This window comes from Crocodylus porosus, unplaced genomic scaffold (genome assembly GCF_001723895.1).
Source record: "Crocodylus porosus isolate Cpor-Errol unplaced genomic scaffold, CroPor_comp1, whole genome shotgun sequence".
Lineage (NCBI taxonomy): Eukaryota > Metazoa > Chordata > Crocodylia > Crocodylidae > Crocodylus > Crocodylus porosus.
The window spans coordinates 48,197,169-48,213,349 of NW_017728931.1; the positions used below are offsets into that span (position 1 = coordinate 48,197,169).

The window sequence follows — 16,181 nt, forward strand, 5'->3', positions numbered from 1 at the left end:
GAGGGAGCTGAAAGATGGAGGATTTGTCAAAGTGATCAGGAGAAGTGAGACCTTTTAGAAAGTGAGACTCCAAAATGATAAATAGTGGAGTAAAACTTATCTTCTGGCCAGTGCCCAAAGCAGAGATCAAAGACGGGTAGAAGAAGATTTACACTCAGGGAACAAGGCACGGGTAGCGAGTTAGCAAAAGCTGCTCTGTGGGCAAAGGGATCAGAATGCAGAAGAGGAGAGAGCATGCCAGGCCTGTTCTTCAAGGAATTTAAATCAGTCTCCTATTCCTGACCAAGACAGATATTAACAAAATCACTTGTAAAAATGTCTCCCTCTTTCCCCAGCCCAGCTGCAGAGACCACACACTCACATGTAAGCCTTGTAATTGTTGCCAATTTTCTGGATACGGATGTCGTACTTGGAATCGATGAACGGCTCGGTAGTGGCGTAGGTTTTTGCCATGGCTACAACGCTGGCCATGTCCTGGAAGTCATACTGGTTCTCAACTTTTACCTTCCATTGTCAGAGTCCAGCCAAAGAGCGATGAGCACAAAGGGAACAGGAATATGTGTGAGGAAGTGTTATCTCAGTGCATGGACAGTAGAGCACAATGGCAATTCAAAATTAGGGAGAGGGAGGCTGAAGTATGGACTGAGGTGTCTAGGTGTCCTTCCCACAAACCTTTCACATAGCCAGTTGACATGCCTCTCCCCCACACGTGCAAGCCCCAAGGTATCTGTTATTCGTGAGAACACAAATCTAAGACCAAAGGGTCATGTGCAGCTTTGCTCCTAGGGTTCTTGCTAATTTTCAAGATAGAAACACAATTGATATGCTCTGATAATTTGTAGCAAAACATGGTACAGACATTGAACTTACTTTTCCCTTTCATTTATAATTTTAAAATCAGAAGCAACAAGGAAATAGTCCTGAATATTTATATCAGAAAATAAAGAAACAAGAGGTTTTCCTGCCATTCCTGGTCTCCAGATTCCTAGTGGTTCACAAAGCCTGAACCTTGCCTCATGCAGAGGAATAGCATGGGACTCTTGGCTAGAAAACTACAGAGATGATGTTCCTACTGGAGATCATGTATGGGGGACAGTGCAAGTCTGATATCATGGGAGTATGTGTGTGGGAGGTTGGCTTGAGTCTATAGGAGCTGTGCTAGGATGACACAAGAGGATTGGAGGTCCATAACCTAATGCTGGAGATTTCCTGGAACATTAGCTTTTCACAGCTTTCTGTGTGTTTACTAAAAATACACTGGATCCTCTGGTTCTTGCAAAAACATTCTAAAAAAAGAAAACCCTAAGAAGAGGCAGGGATCAGCAATCTGCCAAAAACTTCTGTAAAAAGAGGCAGGAAAAAGAAGTCAGCCAATCCAATCAGACCACACATCAAACAACGTCACCCTCTTCATTCCACCAACCACAGCCTATAGGATTGGGTAATGACAAAAATTTACTCTGGTGCACTGGGCAAAGCTTGGCAATGGTGACATCCCCAAAAAGGGAGTGCATGGAAGAGAATGGACTGGTTGAAATAGCCTGACCAGGGCTAACAAGTGACCTGCTTTGTATATTATTATTAATAATAATTGTGATTATTTGCATTGTTGCAGCACATGTAGGCCTCAGTCAGGATGTATGTCTCTCATTGTGCTTGGTTTCATACAAATATGTAACAAAAAATGGTGGCCCCTTCTCCAAAGAGCTTACAAATGCATTCAGCCTGCATGTGTGAAGGGACACAGGGCACAAAACTGTGCAACGGTTGGCAAGAAACCTGTGCATTAATGTTTGGAGCTACTTTGCAAAGAACACACGGGCTACTTGAAATGTTCTTCTGAAATTCTCATGGGGCAGCAGTCATTTTAATTGTGGGCACAGAAAAATAACTAGGTTTGTTGCTAACCTGCGGCTGGTAAGTTCCCTTGTTTAGATTAGTCTATGTAAGCTCCAAATATGACAGGCACCAGTGATGCAGTCACATTTTGGCTTAGTCATTCATAGTGAAGCTCCTCTGTCTCACAAGGCTAGCCAGTTCTCAAAAGTCCAGGCAAGGCCAAGATGAAATGCAAAATTGGTTTTCCCCATGACTGCTTCTATTGAGTGAATTAAGAGGAAAAAAACAACCTGTGCCAGATATGTCACGTCTGAGCTTGTACCACTTTGCTGCGTGCTGCTTAACTCCTTTCCCATGTCCTGCAGAGGAGGAGCAGTAGTTTTGTGGCATCAGTATTTATGTCCTCCAGTGAAAGGAATGGCAGGCCACAGTAATGTTAGTGTGAAAACCAAGCAGAAATACATATAAAATGCATGAAGACACTTTTTAAAGACCAGAAAGGAGGAATGGATTTTTTTGGACTTTGCCTTTTCAGTGTGACCTGAGCTGATAAATTTTTCAGCAGCTCCCAAAAGCCCTGCAAACCATACTGATGCTGTTATGAAAGTGCAACTGGCATGATCTCGTGAGAGAAACATTTGATTTTCACAGGAAAGTAACTCAGTTTTGGGCAATACTCACAGCCCTGCAGGGAAGTTGAGGTGTGCACAGTATTTTTACAGAGATAACACTGGACCTTGGACAAGTTATGTAACGTGAGCTAGTCCCACCCTTACGAGCAGAGCATGGGAGGAATCATATTGGGCAAGCAATGCACTGAATTACAACATATTCTCCTAGAGCCTTTTTGGCAATAGGGAAACACAAAGACCAGTATATAATGGCCTACATGGAGCAAGGATTCTTGAAACAAACTAAGCTGTGAATTACAGCGAGTTACTGTGGGCTCAAGCTGAAATGGTGTCATTTATAGCAAGGTTTACACAGAGGTGGGAAAGGGATACTGCTTCTTTTTATAGCCTGGATTCAAGCCACATGGCCCTCAGGAGAAAGGAATTGTCTCTTGCCCCTAACAAGCTGGACTTTTGCTTGAAAATTTGGGGATGCCACAGAAAGAAACTGGTGTATTCCTCATGTCCCCACAAATGCTAGATGGAAGTACATGACTCTAGAAGGTGATTTTTCAAAGAGGCATCACATTTTTGTGCAGGTGGTTGATTGAAGAGAGAAAAATAAACAAGAAATCTAATAAGTGGAATCAACAAATCCATGCAGAATCTTTTCACAATACTGCACAAGGCCTCCAGGGGCAAGTTTGCCATCCTCCAAGTGCAAGAGTGACTCATGCCGGACCTGTTTGGAAGTTAAAGGAAACCTTTCATTCCAGATGTCTGTTGTTCTTGAGCCAATTAACCTTCCTGTGGAATTATTGGGCTTTTATTTACCAAATAGCTCCCAGAATCCCCCTTTTAAGTGGCTGGGGCCTTTTTTCCCCAAAAGGCAAAAGACCAAAATCCATTCCTCCAAAGAAAAAAGCCTTCTTTTGTCAATTGTTTGATCCAGCCAAGTTCAGCTCAATAACCACCATGTCCTGGGGGTCAGGCTCAAGTTTGTTTAGTTCATGATACAATTATAACCTCTTAAATGAGAAGTGCTCTTAAGTTAGTCTAATTAGGTTTATTTTCCTGCTTTTATCTATTCCACTATTTTATAAGGTTCCTTCTTTTACATATTTTTGTTTCCTCTTATCCTGTAACTTCTTTATATCTCACTATAAAAACCCTATAAAACATCCATTGTTTTAACAAGAGAAAATTTGGATACAACATAAGCTAGATGGGATGTATGGTGACAGGGAATATCATATAGGAATGTGTCCCTAATAAACCACACTCAAAAGCAATACCTGTCATTTTGCTTAGCAATGGTGTCCTGTACATTTTAAAATGTTCCTAACAGCTGCACAAAGAGTGAAAAAAAGAAACAAGGGGAGTTGGAAAAAGCAGGAATCTGTTTTTCTCTCCTGCACCTTAGTATAGCTAAAACCTAATGTTCTATCGGTTGTGTAAATGAATGCAAACACTGAGTGCAAATACAGTCTCCTCATATCAGTCTATTTGCTAAGCTCTGCTGGCTGTTTGATCAATAATAGATTATTTCTAAAGCCATTAATTGCTGTTTGCTGTAGAGTTTTGGTGACCTGTTGTAAACAGTTTGGGCCAATGATGTTGACAAATGCCCTCCTTGAGTAAGAAGGCTCCCTGGGAAAATCAACTGAGTCCATGAGGAGGATCTTGACTTTTTTCTCTGAGACAGGTGCTGTGTACTGGTACTTAGTACTTATGCTGTTCTTGTTCTTGCTCCCAGGGAACAGCTCAGAGCAACCACAGTTCCTCTGGTCAAAGGAAAATCTTCACAACCTATTAATGAAATTACTTTGCTGACCACTGAAACCTGACCTGAACCTGGCAGTCCTTCCTCTCTCTTCCAGACACCAAGCATGATGCCTCAGACTGGAAAGTGAATCTGTCTGTCTTGGCAGCACAGGGGGAAATAAAAGAACAGAATAAGAGGAATCCAGCTTGGATCTCCTTCATAGCTCTACAGAGTATTAGCTACTAAGACACGGCAAAATAAAAGTCCTGTAGTAAAAGATTCTGCTCTCTCCTAGGACCTAGAATTCTCTTCTAAGGCAGTAGCTTCTTTCTTATAATAGTAGAAAAAGGAAAGTGTGACATTCCTGCGAGAAAGAGTTTCAGAGGATCCTGGATGCCTAATAAGACCAAGCTTGGTATTCTGGTTACAGTCTGGGCCATTTACTTTAATCACATCAAATAGATAGAACACATACTCTGGGCAGTGAGCAATACTGGCAGGAAATTCTGGTTTCTTTCCCACTCCTGTATCCTATTTTTGGTGTAGGGTTGCTCTACTCCCATTACAAATCTCATATTTCCGAAGTGTTTATGGACTTCAGAATCTAAGGGTTGTCACACACATTTTGACAGTGAGACACTCTCTTTCCAATTTAACTAGTCACATGAACTCATGAGTAAATAATCAGCTAACCACAATTACATAATTATAGTATGCCATTGCAAGAAGGCTGTGGAAGTTTACTTCTCTGTGTGATATAGATTAACCTGCTTCACACTTTAAACACACTTGATATTGCCATTAAGGTGTCTGTACTAGATTTAGACAAGGGTTCAGATATAAAACCTGGGTTCAAGCTGAACCTTGGCAGGTTTGAGGTTTGATGGTGCGAAAGCATGCAGAGGTGGGTGTAAGAAACAGACCAACATGATGGAAATCTCCCAAGCCTTTCTTTTGAGATTGTTCATGTAAAAAATGGACCTTGTGGCCTTTCTTCCATTTGTGAATGGCAAGCATCTCACAAGCGTAGCTGTTTTGTGCACACTTCTGCCATATTGGGACGACTGGCTTGTGAGAATGGCTATTCTTACAAGCCTTCCTTTGTCTTCCCTTCTCTCTACTCCATACCCCCCGTGACATAGAGCACTAGACACAGCCATTGTATATTAACTTTGGATTTGTCTTATACATTGATATGCATGGATATTACATGTTCAGGAAAGACAGACAGAAAAAAAGGAAGGATATGATGTCCTGTATATTAAAGATGCATATACTTGTTCCAAGATCCAGAACCAGCTATATCAAAAAGGGAAAGCATCAAGGATGATGTCATGGTGGAAGTCTACTAGATAGAGACAACCAAACCCATAGGCAGGAGATGGACAAGATGTTTGAACAAGTAGTAACTGAGGCATCCAACTCATAGGATCTGGTGGTTATGGAGGACTTAATAACTGTAATAGCTTCTAGGAAGGTAACAGAGCAAAGCACAGACAGTCCAGTAAATTCTTAGATTGATCCAATGACAGTTTTTTGAAGCAGAAGGCAGAAAAAAGCCTCTGGGTGGGGGACTCCTCTTGGTTCGCTTTTCACCAATAGGGAGAAACTGATTGAGAAACTGAAGGGGAAAGATTGACTGGTGACCATGATCATGAAATGACTAAGATCATGATCTTAAAGAAAGAAAGAAGTGCAGAATAAATATACGGCACTTCTGAAGACCAGACTTCAACAAACTCCCAGGCAGTCTCAGGCAGGGGTGGGCAATTATTTCAGGCAGAGAGCCACTTACTAAGTTTTGGCAAGCCACCGAGGGCCACATGACAGGCAGAAAGGGGCAGATAAATATTAATTTTCTAAATTTTGTAGGGGCCCCATGGGCCAGACAGAATGCATCTGGCCCGCGGGCCGCATTTCACCGACCCCTGGTCTCAGGGATAAAGAATACTGGAGGGTTGGCTCTTCCTTACAAAGACATGCAAAGGAAGGATAAGAGCGTAGCAAGAGACCTGCCTGGCAAAACTGCGAAGTCTTCAGTATTGGTGAGGCATCACTTAGGGTGCTGTGTCTAGTTTTGTGCATAGGAGAAGGAAACTTAGAAAGCAATCTTATTAAGGGAAACTTTTTCACATTATTAAGGATAAGTATAAAAGCATAGTGCCAACATGCAGGAACAAAATCAATAAGTCCAAAGCACACTTGAGATATAGCTAGTAAGGAGCATACAAGTAACAAAGAACATTCTATAAATCTATTAGTAGTAAAATGAAGATGAAGAAATGTGTAGGTCCCTTGCTGAATAGGAAGAAGAAGTTAACAACAGATGATGCAAGAAGGCTGAAGTGTTTATTGCCTTCACTTTTCCTTAAAATGGTCAACTGTTAGAAGATTAGCAGAATTAGCATCAAGAATGGGTGGTAGAATAGGGAAAGGAATAGTTAGCTATTGCTTAGATAAGCTAGGCATTTTCAGATCAGCTAGTCCTGGTGAATTCATCCTAGAATACTCAAAGAACTGGTGGCAATAATTCAAAGCCATTAACTGTTATCTCTGAGGATTCATGGGGGTTAGATGATGTCCTAGCAAACTGGAAAAGAACAGAAATAGTGCCCATCCTTAAAAAGAAATGAAAGAAGGTCTAGGTGTATAGCTGGTTAGATAACCATGCTTAAAAAGTTAGTAATCAATTTCTCAATATTAAAGTGGGAGACTCTATCAAGTGAGATTCTCCAAAAGTCTGTCCTAGCTCAGGTACTGTTCAATATCTCCATTAAGAATTTGGAAAATGGAGTTAACTGTGCATTTTATTATTTAAAGGTGACACTGAGCTGAGTGGCGGTACTGGCACCATAGAGGACACCTTGATAAATTGGAAAAATGCTCTGAAATAAATTGGATGCAATTCAATGAGAAGTTGAAAGTACTACACCTAGGACAGGACAATCAAATGTACAATGGAAGAAGATTGGCTAGGCTGCAGTGTTGCAGGTGACTGACAGTTGAACATGAGACAACAGTGTAATTTTGTTGCAGAAATACTAATAGCATGCTCAGATGCATTAGGAAAAGCAGCTTATGCAAGTCGTGGGAAATGATTCTTCCCTACACAGCACTGGTGAAGCAGCATGTAGGGTACTGTGTCTGGTTCTGGGCACCACAACTTAAGAAAAAGATGTGGACAAACTGGAGACAATTCAGAGGGGTGAAACAAACATTATTAGGGGTCTAGAAAACAGAACATGAGGAAGGTTTGGAAGAACTGGGAATATTTAGACAAGAGGAGAGAAGACTGAGTAGGGATTTTTAAGTCATCACCTACAAAAAAGGATTGTTATAAACAGAAAAGCAATCAATTGTTCTTTGTGTCCTCCAGGTACCGGGCAAGAAACCAGAGCAAGGGAGATTTAGGTAAGATATTAGAAAGAACTAACCATGAAGCTTGGTTAATAACTGGAACAGATTACCTAGAGAGATAGTTGAGTCTCTGTTGTTGGAAGTTTTTAAGTGCAGGTGAGACAGACATTTGTCTCTGTGGTTTAGAACAGTAGTGCCCAACCTTTCTGGGCTGTGGGCTGGATGAGTGATGCAAAGCTAAATCTGGTATGTGGGATTGAGCCCCCGCCCTGCTGCCCAGCTCTGCATATGCTGGATTGGGCCTGCCACCTAGATTGGGCTTGCATTCCTGCTTGGTGTGCTGGCCTGATCCAGTGCACCAGACCATGTCATCTGGCTGCAGGACTTGGAAACGTGGCAGTGGGCAAGCAGTGCCAGTGTTAATTGCTACCTCTTCCCTACCACCAAATTTCTGGAACTGTGGGGAGCCCAATGGGCCAGCTGACATGGCTTCATGGGCTAAACTTGGCCTATGGGCCAGAAGTTAAGCAGCACTGGTTTGGACAGTGGTGCCTTGACTAGGGTACAGGCAACCCCTGCTTAGCGCTCTTAATTGGTTCCTGAAAAACTGAGTGTTAAGTGAAATGAATGATAAGTGAAACCGAAAGTATTTGATGACCCAAGATGGTGACTGCAAGTGTTTTTAATAACCAAAGATAGCAACCACGAGTATTATAACGTGATGTAATGTCCCTGATTTAATATTCTTAAAGTGTTCTATGGTCATTAATAAGTTAAGCCTTGCAACTTTCCTCACAGCCACTTGTACCTGAGGATTGCTCTCAGCTACAGGCTTCAGCAATCCCAAATGCAGGCACTGTGCCCTGAATCAGGCACAACTCTCTAAGTCCAGTTTAAGACATCAGATTCTAGGATGCTCCTGATATTTTCAAGGTGGGTGCTAGCTCTTGACTCACGACTCGGTGGGACAGCAATGACTGGGCTGCTTTGTTATAGACCTTGTATGTTAAGTCATTATTTATTTCCCAGTTAAGAAAATATTTGTTCCTTGAAAAACCAAGGGAGTTTTAGCTCTTTTCCTTTCCTCTTTAATAGACCAGATTTTCAAAGCTGTTGCTTTTAGAAATTCTATTTCTGAGAGAGACAAGGTGACAAGTTGACCTTCCTGATAAAAGACCTGTGGTATTTTTACTTTACATAGTGGCTCCATTTATGTTGTGCTATATTTAAACAAAAAAAGAAATCCTTCCCATCCAGCATGAGAAAAAATAATTCCAACCACATTATGATGAACAACAAGTTTTTCTTCTGCAATGCAATAAATTCACCTGAGCTGGGACTTACATTTCAGAAGGGTTTTCATAATTATGGGGCTGGCATGGACTGGAGGTGGCTTTTAAACTGGCCTAATTAGAGAGGTCTAAAAATAAAACAAGTAGCAAAATATGTATATTTTTATATACATATATATGAGCCCCATAAATAGGAGCTGTTTTCCTTCTCTCTGCAGATTTGGCACTTGTTTACTTCCCATGATCTGTTTGGGGAGAGGTGAAGAGGCTCTTTGAGTGAATTTGCAGCACTGGGCTCTGTTCCTGTCCTGGGGCACTTCGGGGTCATGTCACTGCACAATTGGCAGATATTCACATACTCGGTGCTTTGCTCTTTCCAACCAGCCCCAGGAACTGATGGATCTGGAGGAAGGAAGAAGTCTTGTTCTTTCTTATTCTCTGTCTCTGTTATGAGAAACAGCCCCAACCATGTCTAGTAGGACTGTACTTGGCTCAGACTTCTTAATATTCTAAATCGGCAGACATCTCAACTTTTAACAGCGCCCCCTGGTTCAGTTCTGTTCTTGGGAAGCAGTTTCTGAAGAGAGGGTCCATCCATAGCTTTCTGGAAGAGTGCTTTATTATTGTTGATCCCTTAATTGCCTGGGAACCCAATGGATCACAAGAGAAGTTCCTCTACAACAATTCAATGGAATACTTTAGATGTTGCCTAAACAACAGGTGCATTCTTATTGTACCAGTTAAAAGTGATGGGTAGGGTAGGTTATGGCTCCATTATTTGGATAGGGTATGGGAGCAGCTCTGGTGATGGGGAGTATTTGGCTATATAAACAAGTAGGTTAGATTAGAGTTATGGTGGTTTTTTGTCTGTGAAGAATGCTCCACTTTTCTGCTCAAGTCAGTGGGGAGTCTTTTCTTCTTGGATTTGTTAAGGGATTTTTCAAAGGTTTTTATGCTCTTCTTTTCTGCTCTGACCTTACACCAGCTGTCACTTGATAAGATTTTTTTCTATCAATGAACATAGGATATCTTCCTTTTCGTTATGATCTTGAATGCTGACTTCCAATGCCAAAAGAGCTTATTCCTCACAAGTTCTTAGTTATTTTTTATTTTAATTTTGCAGGATTCCTCACTCCTTGGCTTAAAAAAGTTGTGGATGGGTTTAAAGGGCTTTTGAAAATGAAGGACACATGAATGTGAAAGGCTGGGTCTTGTTGGCCTCACTCCAGTAATGCAATATAAAACAATAAACACTCAGTATTTATTTTGGCACTTGATACCAGTACATTCCAAGAGCTTTACAATTCCAATCAGGTAAATAACTTTATCCATTTTTTGTGGATAAAGAAACTGAAGAAGAGAAGTTTAAAGGCTTGCTAATGACCACGCTAAATCTGTGGCTGAGGTCTTTTGGGCAGGGATCATCTTTGTGTTTGAACAGCACCTAGCTCTGTAGAACTGAGGCTGTGAGCAGAGGTCCTGGGTACCAGTAACAAGGACAACACAGAATCTGGGCTTCCTAACTCTGAGCCCTTTGCTCCACCCCTAAAATCATGTGTCTTCTGTAAATATAATTTCATTATTTTTAAAAATGAGTTATTCGCTCAGATATTCATCTAGGTAGTATAAGACTGATGTTGTAGCTGTGATGGTCCAGAAATTATGCAAGAGGCACGCATTTCTTAGGGTGATATCTTATTGGACCAACTGTGTAGTTGGGGTAGAATTAGACAAGCTCTTGAATTAAAGACATTCTTCATCAGGTAGTGAGTGTCCAATTTTGACTTACAATGTTGCCTTTAACACCTATTAACAATGTAGGTACAGTGTAGGTGATGGTGAAGTCCCTTGCTACAGGAAGTGTTTTTAATGCCAAGATATGTATTTTTGCTAGAAGTTTTGTTTCTTTGGGACTTTTACACAAAATACTACCCAATCCAGGTGATTTATTAAAGTGTGATTTCTTGAGCTATTCCTACAGTTCTTTCAGAGGAAAAGCATATTTCTTTCATGGTAGAATCTACATTTTGCTACTAAAGAGTTTCCTCGGGGCTGTTATTTCTTATCATTTTCTGTCATGAATTTCAATGCAACGAATTTCTGAAGTCTCATTAGTCTCTTTATCTTTTTCATTGCTGCTTTTACACTATGTTGGTCAAAATGATCCAGTACAAATGAGTCTGCCATAAGCTTTCCACTTCTGAATTACTTAAAAGCCTGTTCAGTTTATTTGTCTTTTTTTACCAACCATTTAAAGGTCTTCAAATGAGCTCTGCTAATTGTTATTTCACCTGCCACATTCTGTAGTTTCTTTTTGTCAGTCTCACTTAGTCTTTATTTCTAGTGTTTTAAATTATTCTTTTTTTAGTTAACAAAACTTCCCATTACTTGCTGTTTAAATGTTTTGGGCTTTTATTTACTCTGTCCCTCTCTCTTTCCTTTTTGTTCTGGAAGTTCTGTAACTTTTAATAAGCAGACTCAATTCATTTGAATTTTCCTTTAGGCTGTTTTTAGCTAGAGAAAGGCCTACTACAAAACTGTAGGTTCAAATCTCTTTCCCTTCTACATAATAGAGTGTTCAAAATCTAAGCCCAAATTAAGATCCAAATGTTGCAAGCAGCCACTAAGTGCATGAGAGGCAAAATTAAGCCCTGAACTCTGATCAGTTCATCATTTTTGGGATGCTATTGGAGATCAGCCTCTTTCTATTTGGTACTACTTTTTATGTAAATACCTATGTGTTCTTTTTGCATATGGTTTGCACTGAGGTGGTTTTTTGGTCATCTTCATCCATTATAACCAGTGACAACAACAATAAAAAGATTAAGGAAGGGGAAAAATCTGATGCCCGGTACAGACAACACTGGCTAAACATCCCACTGGGAGAGGGTTGGTTTGGAGTCCTGAGTCCTGTTGTATTTTGGGATGCACCAGGCATGTGAACTCACAGGGTGACTTCTAAGTGATTCTTCATCCATTTCAATGGAAAACTGGGGATTCTTCCAGCAAAAGTATGACACATTTATGGCCTGAGTTACAGATGTGATAAAGCAGCAATAAGGGAAATCCAGTGGTGTGGTTAGCCTGAGATACCCCACCCTGCCCAAGGGAGCTGGAAACCTTTGCTTAGGGTAAGAATTATATATACACATCTGTGTTGTAATTTGTTTTAATCTGATTTCACTGGCTAAGGAGATCACAAGTCCATAGTCAGTGGCTCCACCTACAGCCAGCATGACACCACTGAGGCTGTACAATACTGTAATGCAATAGCAGCTGGGATGGTTTAAAATACTCAGCTAAATTAATTTAATCTGGCTTTCCTGTTTATATACATACGTGTTCTTTGATGCTGAAGTCAACTCTAGCAGTTGCCTGGGGACTCTGGTCAGCTTCCACTTAGGCAACTGCTAGGCAGACATATGGAACACTAGGGCCCCTGGAAAATGATAAGGAGTTTCCATATATGAAGCAGGAACCTAGGCATAAAAAGTCATATCAAGTCCGGGGCTTGCACATGTGTTTGGTCAGACAAAAAAAGTGGCATTAAAAGGGGAAAAAAATAAAGACCTCTCTCTCTCTCTATGAAACATTTAAGGCTAGGGGAGTTGAATCAGTCTCATTCAGCTTCTGTTTGTATTCCAAGAAGAATCAGAATAGATGGCAACTTCCCAAGTCCCAACAAGTTATATTCCTGATGCCTTGATAGTATGTGCAACTAGGAGCAAGTACAGCATGCATAGGGAACATATCTGCTGTGTTTATTTGTAAGGCCTGTTGCCAACCTCTCGTCCCATTGAACAAGGTCTGTTAATTCATGAAAGGAAAAAGGATTCCAGGGAGCCTGGGAAAAGCAAACAGGTTCTTTTGGGGACGGAACAGTTTTTCAGGATTCCTTTCTTGGCAGGCTACCAGGCAGTCAGCCTGCTTTGTACAGTCCAAGGAAGCTGCCCTGTTTCCCCCTACCAAAGAGGGAAAATAACTGAAGGGCACCCATTTTGCTAAATCAAGCAATAATAGACTTAATAAGATCAAGGCTGCTTCCTTCCCCCATGAGCATTTTAGGGCATAGGCTGGCTGCACATTACAGATGCTTAAATAAATAGGGTTTCCCTTTTCAGCAGGGAAGGAAATTCACAAATGACCAATCTGTCTTTAGACAGCTAGAGCTGACCTTTCTCCCTCACTAACCAACACCATCCCTCCCTTCCCTCAAAGACTCTCCAAAACAGCCCTACCATCCTGCCACCACTTTATTTATCCCTGACCCTGAATGAGCCACAGCTGAAAGCCCTTGCCACCCACACTGGCAGCAAAAGCAGCCGGGATAGACAATTGGGAGACTCACTTTAATTTAATCCCCATTATGTTGCCCACCTGGGTGCAGGTTACATAGTCCTGTCCTTGTCAGGCTGTAAATCATGTGCATGATCTGTAAGGTTTTTCCTTTTCTTACCTTCCCCATTCCAGCATGGGCATGTCCCAGCTTGACCACTACCGGGAAATTCGGGGTTGTGAGCTGAAAGACAAGAGAAAAAACTCCTCATTAGTAAGACTGATATTTTGTATTCCCCCAGCTGAGACATGGCTGGGAAGATGAAGCACCTCCAAGGTCAAACAAGGCTCATCCTCAAGGAAAACAATGAGCAAGGATGTGTTTTCTCAGGGCTCTAAGTGATTCTGAAATGGAGGCTAAGCAGCTTGCCTCAGATTCAGCCCCTCTGCTCTGCCCAGCTCCAGAAATTTTACATGCATTTATTTCATTTTTGGCCTTTCCCAGTGTCTCTTGAGATTGAGATTAAATACCATAACCTCATATCATGTCCCTTCTGCCTCTTATACTCTTGTCTGTGTGTTATCTTTTTAATGCACAATCCTGCAAGGTGGTCCATACAGGCACATCCCAATAACCCTTATGCAGCTCATGTGACTCCAGCGGGGCTCCTGTGGAAATTGTAAGCATCCCCTAGTAGAACTGCATGCTGATGTAGAGATGCACATGGATCATCAATTATTTTGGGCGGAGGGCTGTGTACCCAGTTTTGGCAGGCTGTCCAGGGCCACATGGGTAGCCTTGCCCCTTGACAGGTGCCCCATCCCCTGGTCACCATCTTGGGACCAATGTTCCAATGTCTTAGGACCAATGTCCCAGGGCCAGCACTGGTGGGGCCCAAAGCAGGGCGAGGCTGGCAGGGGTCTTTGGAGCCAGGCTGGGTTGCACCAACAGGGAGGGGGGGAGCTGGCCCAGCTCCATAAAGCCCCTGCCTACTAGGACCCTGTGCTCCTGCCACCCTGCTCTGGACCCCGCTGGCACTGGCCCCAGGACACTGGTGTGGGCCCCATGTTCCCACTGGCTCCTGTGCCCACTAACTCCCAGTGCCCCCCAGCCCTGCAGTACAGGTGGGGGGCAGTGCACAGCCCTGATCTCCTGCTCGCTGGCAGGGAAGAAGGTGGTGCTGAATGCGGGGACAAGTGGCCCCTCACCTGCCCCATGGCCGGGGCTGTCTGGAGCAGGCACAGGCAGCCCCATGCAGGCTGCGAGTGGCTGCAGCGTGGGGTGGCAACCATGGAGTGGGAGAGGGGCCACTTTTCTCCATGTCAGAAAAGAGCCCGGGGAAAAGCTGAGCGTGGGGAAAAGCAGCGCCCCCTCGTCCCATAGCCAGCACTCCCTGCAGCGAGCAGCTGCAGCATGGTGTGCCGGCCCTGGGGCAGGTGAGAGGCCATTTTCCCCACCCCCACAGCGCTCAGCTTTTCCCTAGACCACTTTTCTCTGGGCTCCTTTCCTGCCCGGGGTCCTCCTCTGCCCTCCCCACCCTTCCCCCTTACCTGCGGTTCTGGCCAGGGCAGCCAGGGCAGCCCCAGCTGAGGCTTCTGGCTGGCGGGGCAGGGCTGGGCAGGCCCTGCTGTTGTGGGGGACCACTGGGTTTCCCTGGGGTCATACTGCCCTTGGTTCCTGTCATTTTTGATAGGAAAAAAGGGCAGATGAATATTAATTTTCTAAATTTTTTAGGGGCCCTGTGGGCCAGATAGAATGGCCTCATGGGTTGGATTTGGCCTGCGGGCTGTATTTTGCCCACCCCTGAGTTAGACTGTACAGTGTTTATAGAAAGAACATCTTTCCTGACATGTATGTGAAGTGCTTTTATGCTAACACTCAGTTTTACCTGGTGAAGGATGTATCACATTTCCACTGTGACATTGCATGTCCAACAGTGCGTTTCAGTATCTATGCCATCATCATTTTGCACTCTGTTATGTTCTAATGAATTTCAGTCACCTGGGCTAGGGACAGACATTCAGAAAGCTGAAGCCTGAATTGATTCAGTCTTTGAAGGTTAGTCTAACATGCATAGATTGAATAAATTTGGAAGTGGGTAGACATTCACTTTTGATTCTGAAAATGCGGGCACATGCCTGCAGTGGCTCAGGCTAGAAGCCTGGAAGTGCTAGAGCGAGCCCTGGGCTGCAGAGAAGCTGTGCTGGGGCGGGGTGGGGGGGAAGGCAGGGCATGGCCAGGCCCTGGCAGGCCAGAGTATGATTGGGAAGGAGTTTAATCCCCGACCCTGGCCTGCAGGGACCCTAGTCCAGGTGTGCCTGGAGGAGGAGGGAGGAAGCAGCCCCTTCCAGGGGTCCCCAGCCCCTCCATTTTTGCTCACTTGCTCGCTGCTCCAGTAGCAGGAGCATGGCCAGACCCCAGTAGCGAGGGGAAGAGGGGTTTAATTCTCCCATTGCAGGGGGGCACTGCAGGCACTGACAAGCTCCTCTTGTGCACCCGGGGCCACTACAGCCAGATGCCGGTGGCCTGAGGGAAAGTGGGGAGCGGTGCAGGCACCAACACAGTGCTGGCTCCATCTCACACTGAAGAGCCTCTCAGCCAGGGCCTGTGCCGCAGTGCCTGGGCCAAGTCCCTTGGAGGAGTGATGAGAGGTGCCCAATGCTGAGGCAGGTGCGGGGGCCAAAGCTTGTAGGCAGACTGCAGCTGAAGCATGGCTCCCCACCCACCTCCCTCTCCCTGTTACCTGCTGCCTGCTCGCAGCAGCACTGGGTCCTTGGGGTGGGCTGCTGTGGGCCAGGGGCATAGGTAGCGGTGGGGGGGGAGGCAATGGACTGCCACAGCTCAGTCTGGCATGGCCCTGGGTCGTGGGCAGCAACTGGCCTGTGGCATGCTGGGGGATTCTGATTTAACTTAAACAGGAAGGAGTCTGGGACAGAGGTTTTATAAACTGGTTTGACCTCAATCAGTTAAGTCTGATATTACATTCAACCAGATTTATCTCAAACTGTTTTCGGTCATTTTGAAACTGGTTTATATGCACT

General features: G+C 43.7%; 1 protein-coding gene across 1 annotated transcript in view; it reads right to left on the reverse strand.

Moving 5' to 3' along the window:
• SYN3 (synapsin III) overlaps positions 1-16,181 on the reverse strand; it is a 310,184-nt gene that overhangs the window by 30,124 nt on the left and 263,879 nt on the right. Inside the window, exons 7-8 of the mRNA XM_019544808.1 lie at positions 13,321-13,383; positions 362-504 (exon numbers count right to left, since the gene is read on the reverse strand). Coding sequence (XP_019400353.1) covers positions 362-504; positions 13,321-13,383 — 206 coding nt within the window. The remainder of the gene's footprint in view (positions 1-361; positions 505-13,320; positions 13,384-16,181) is intronic.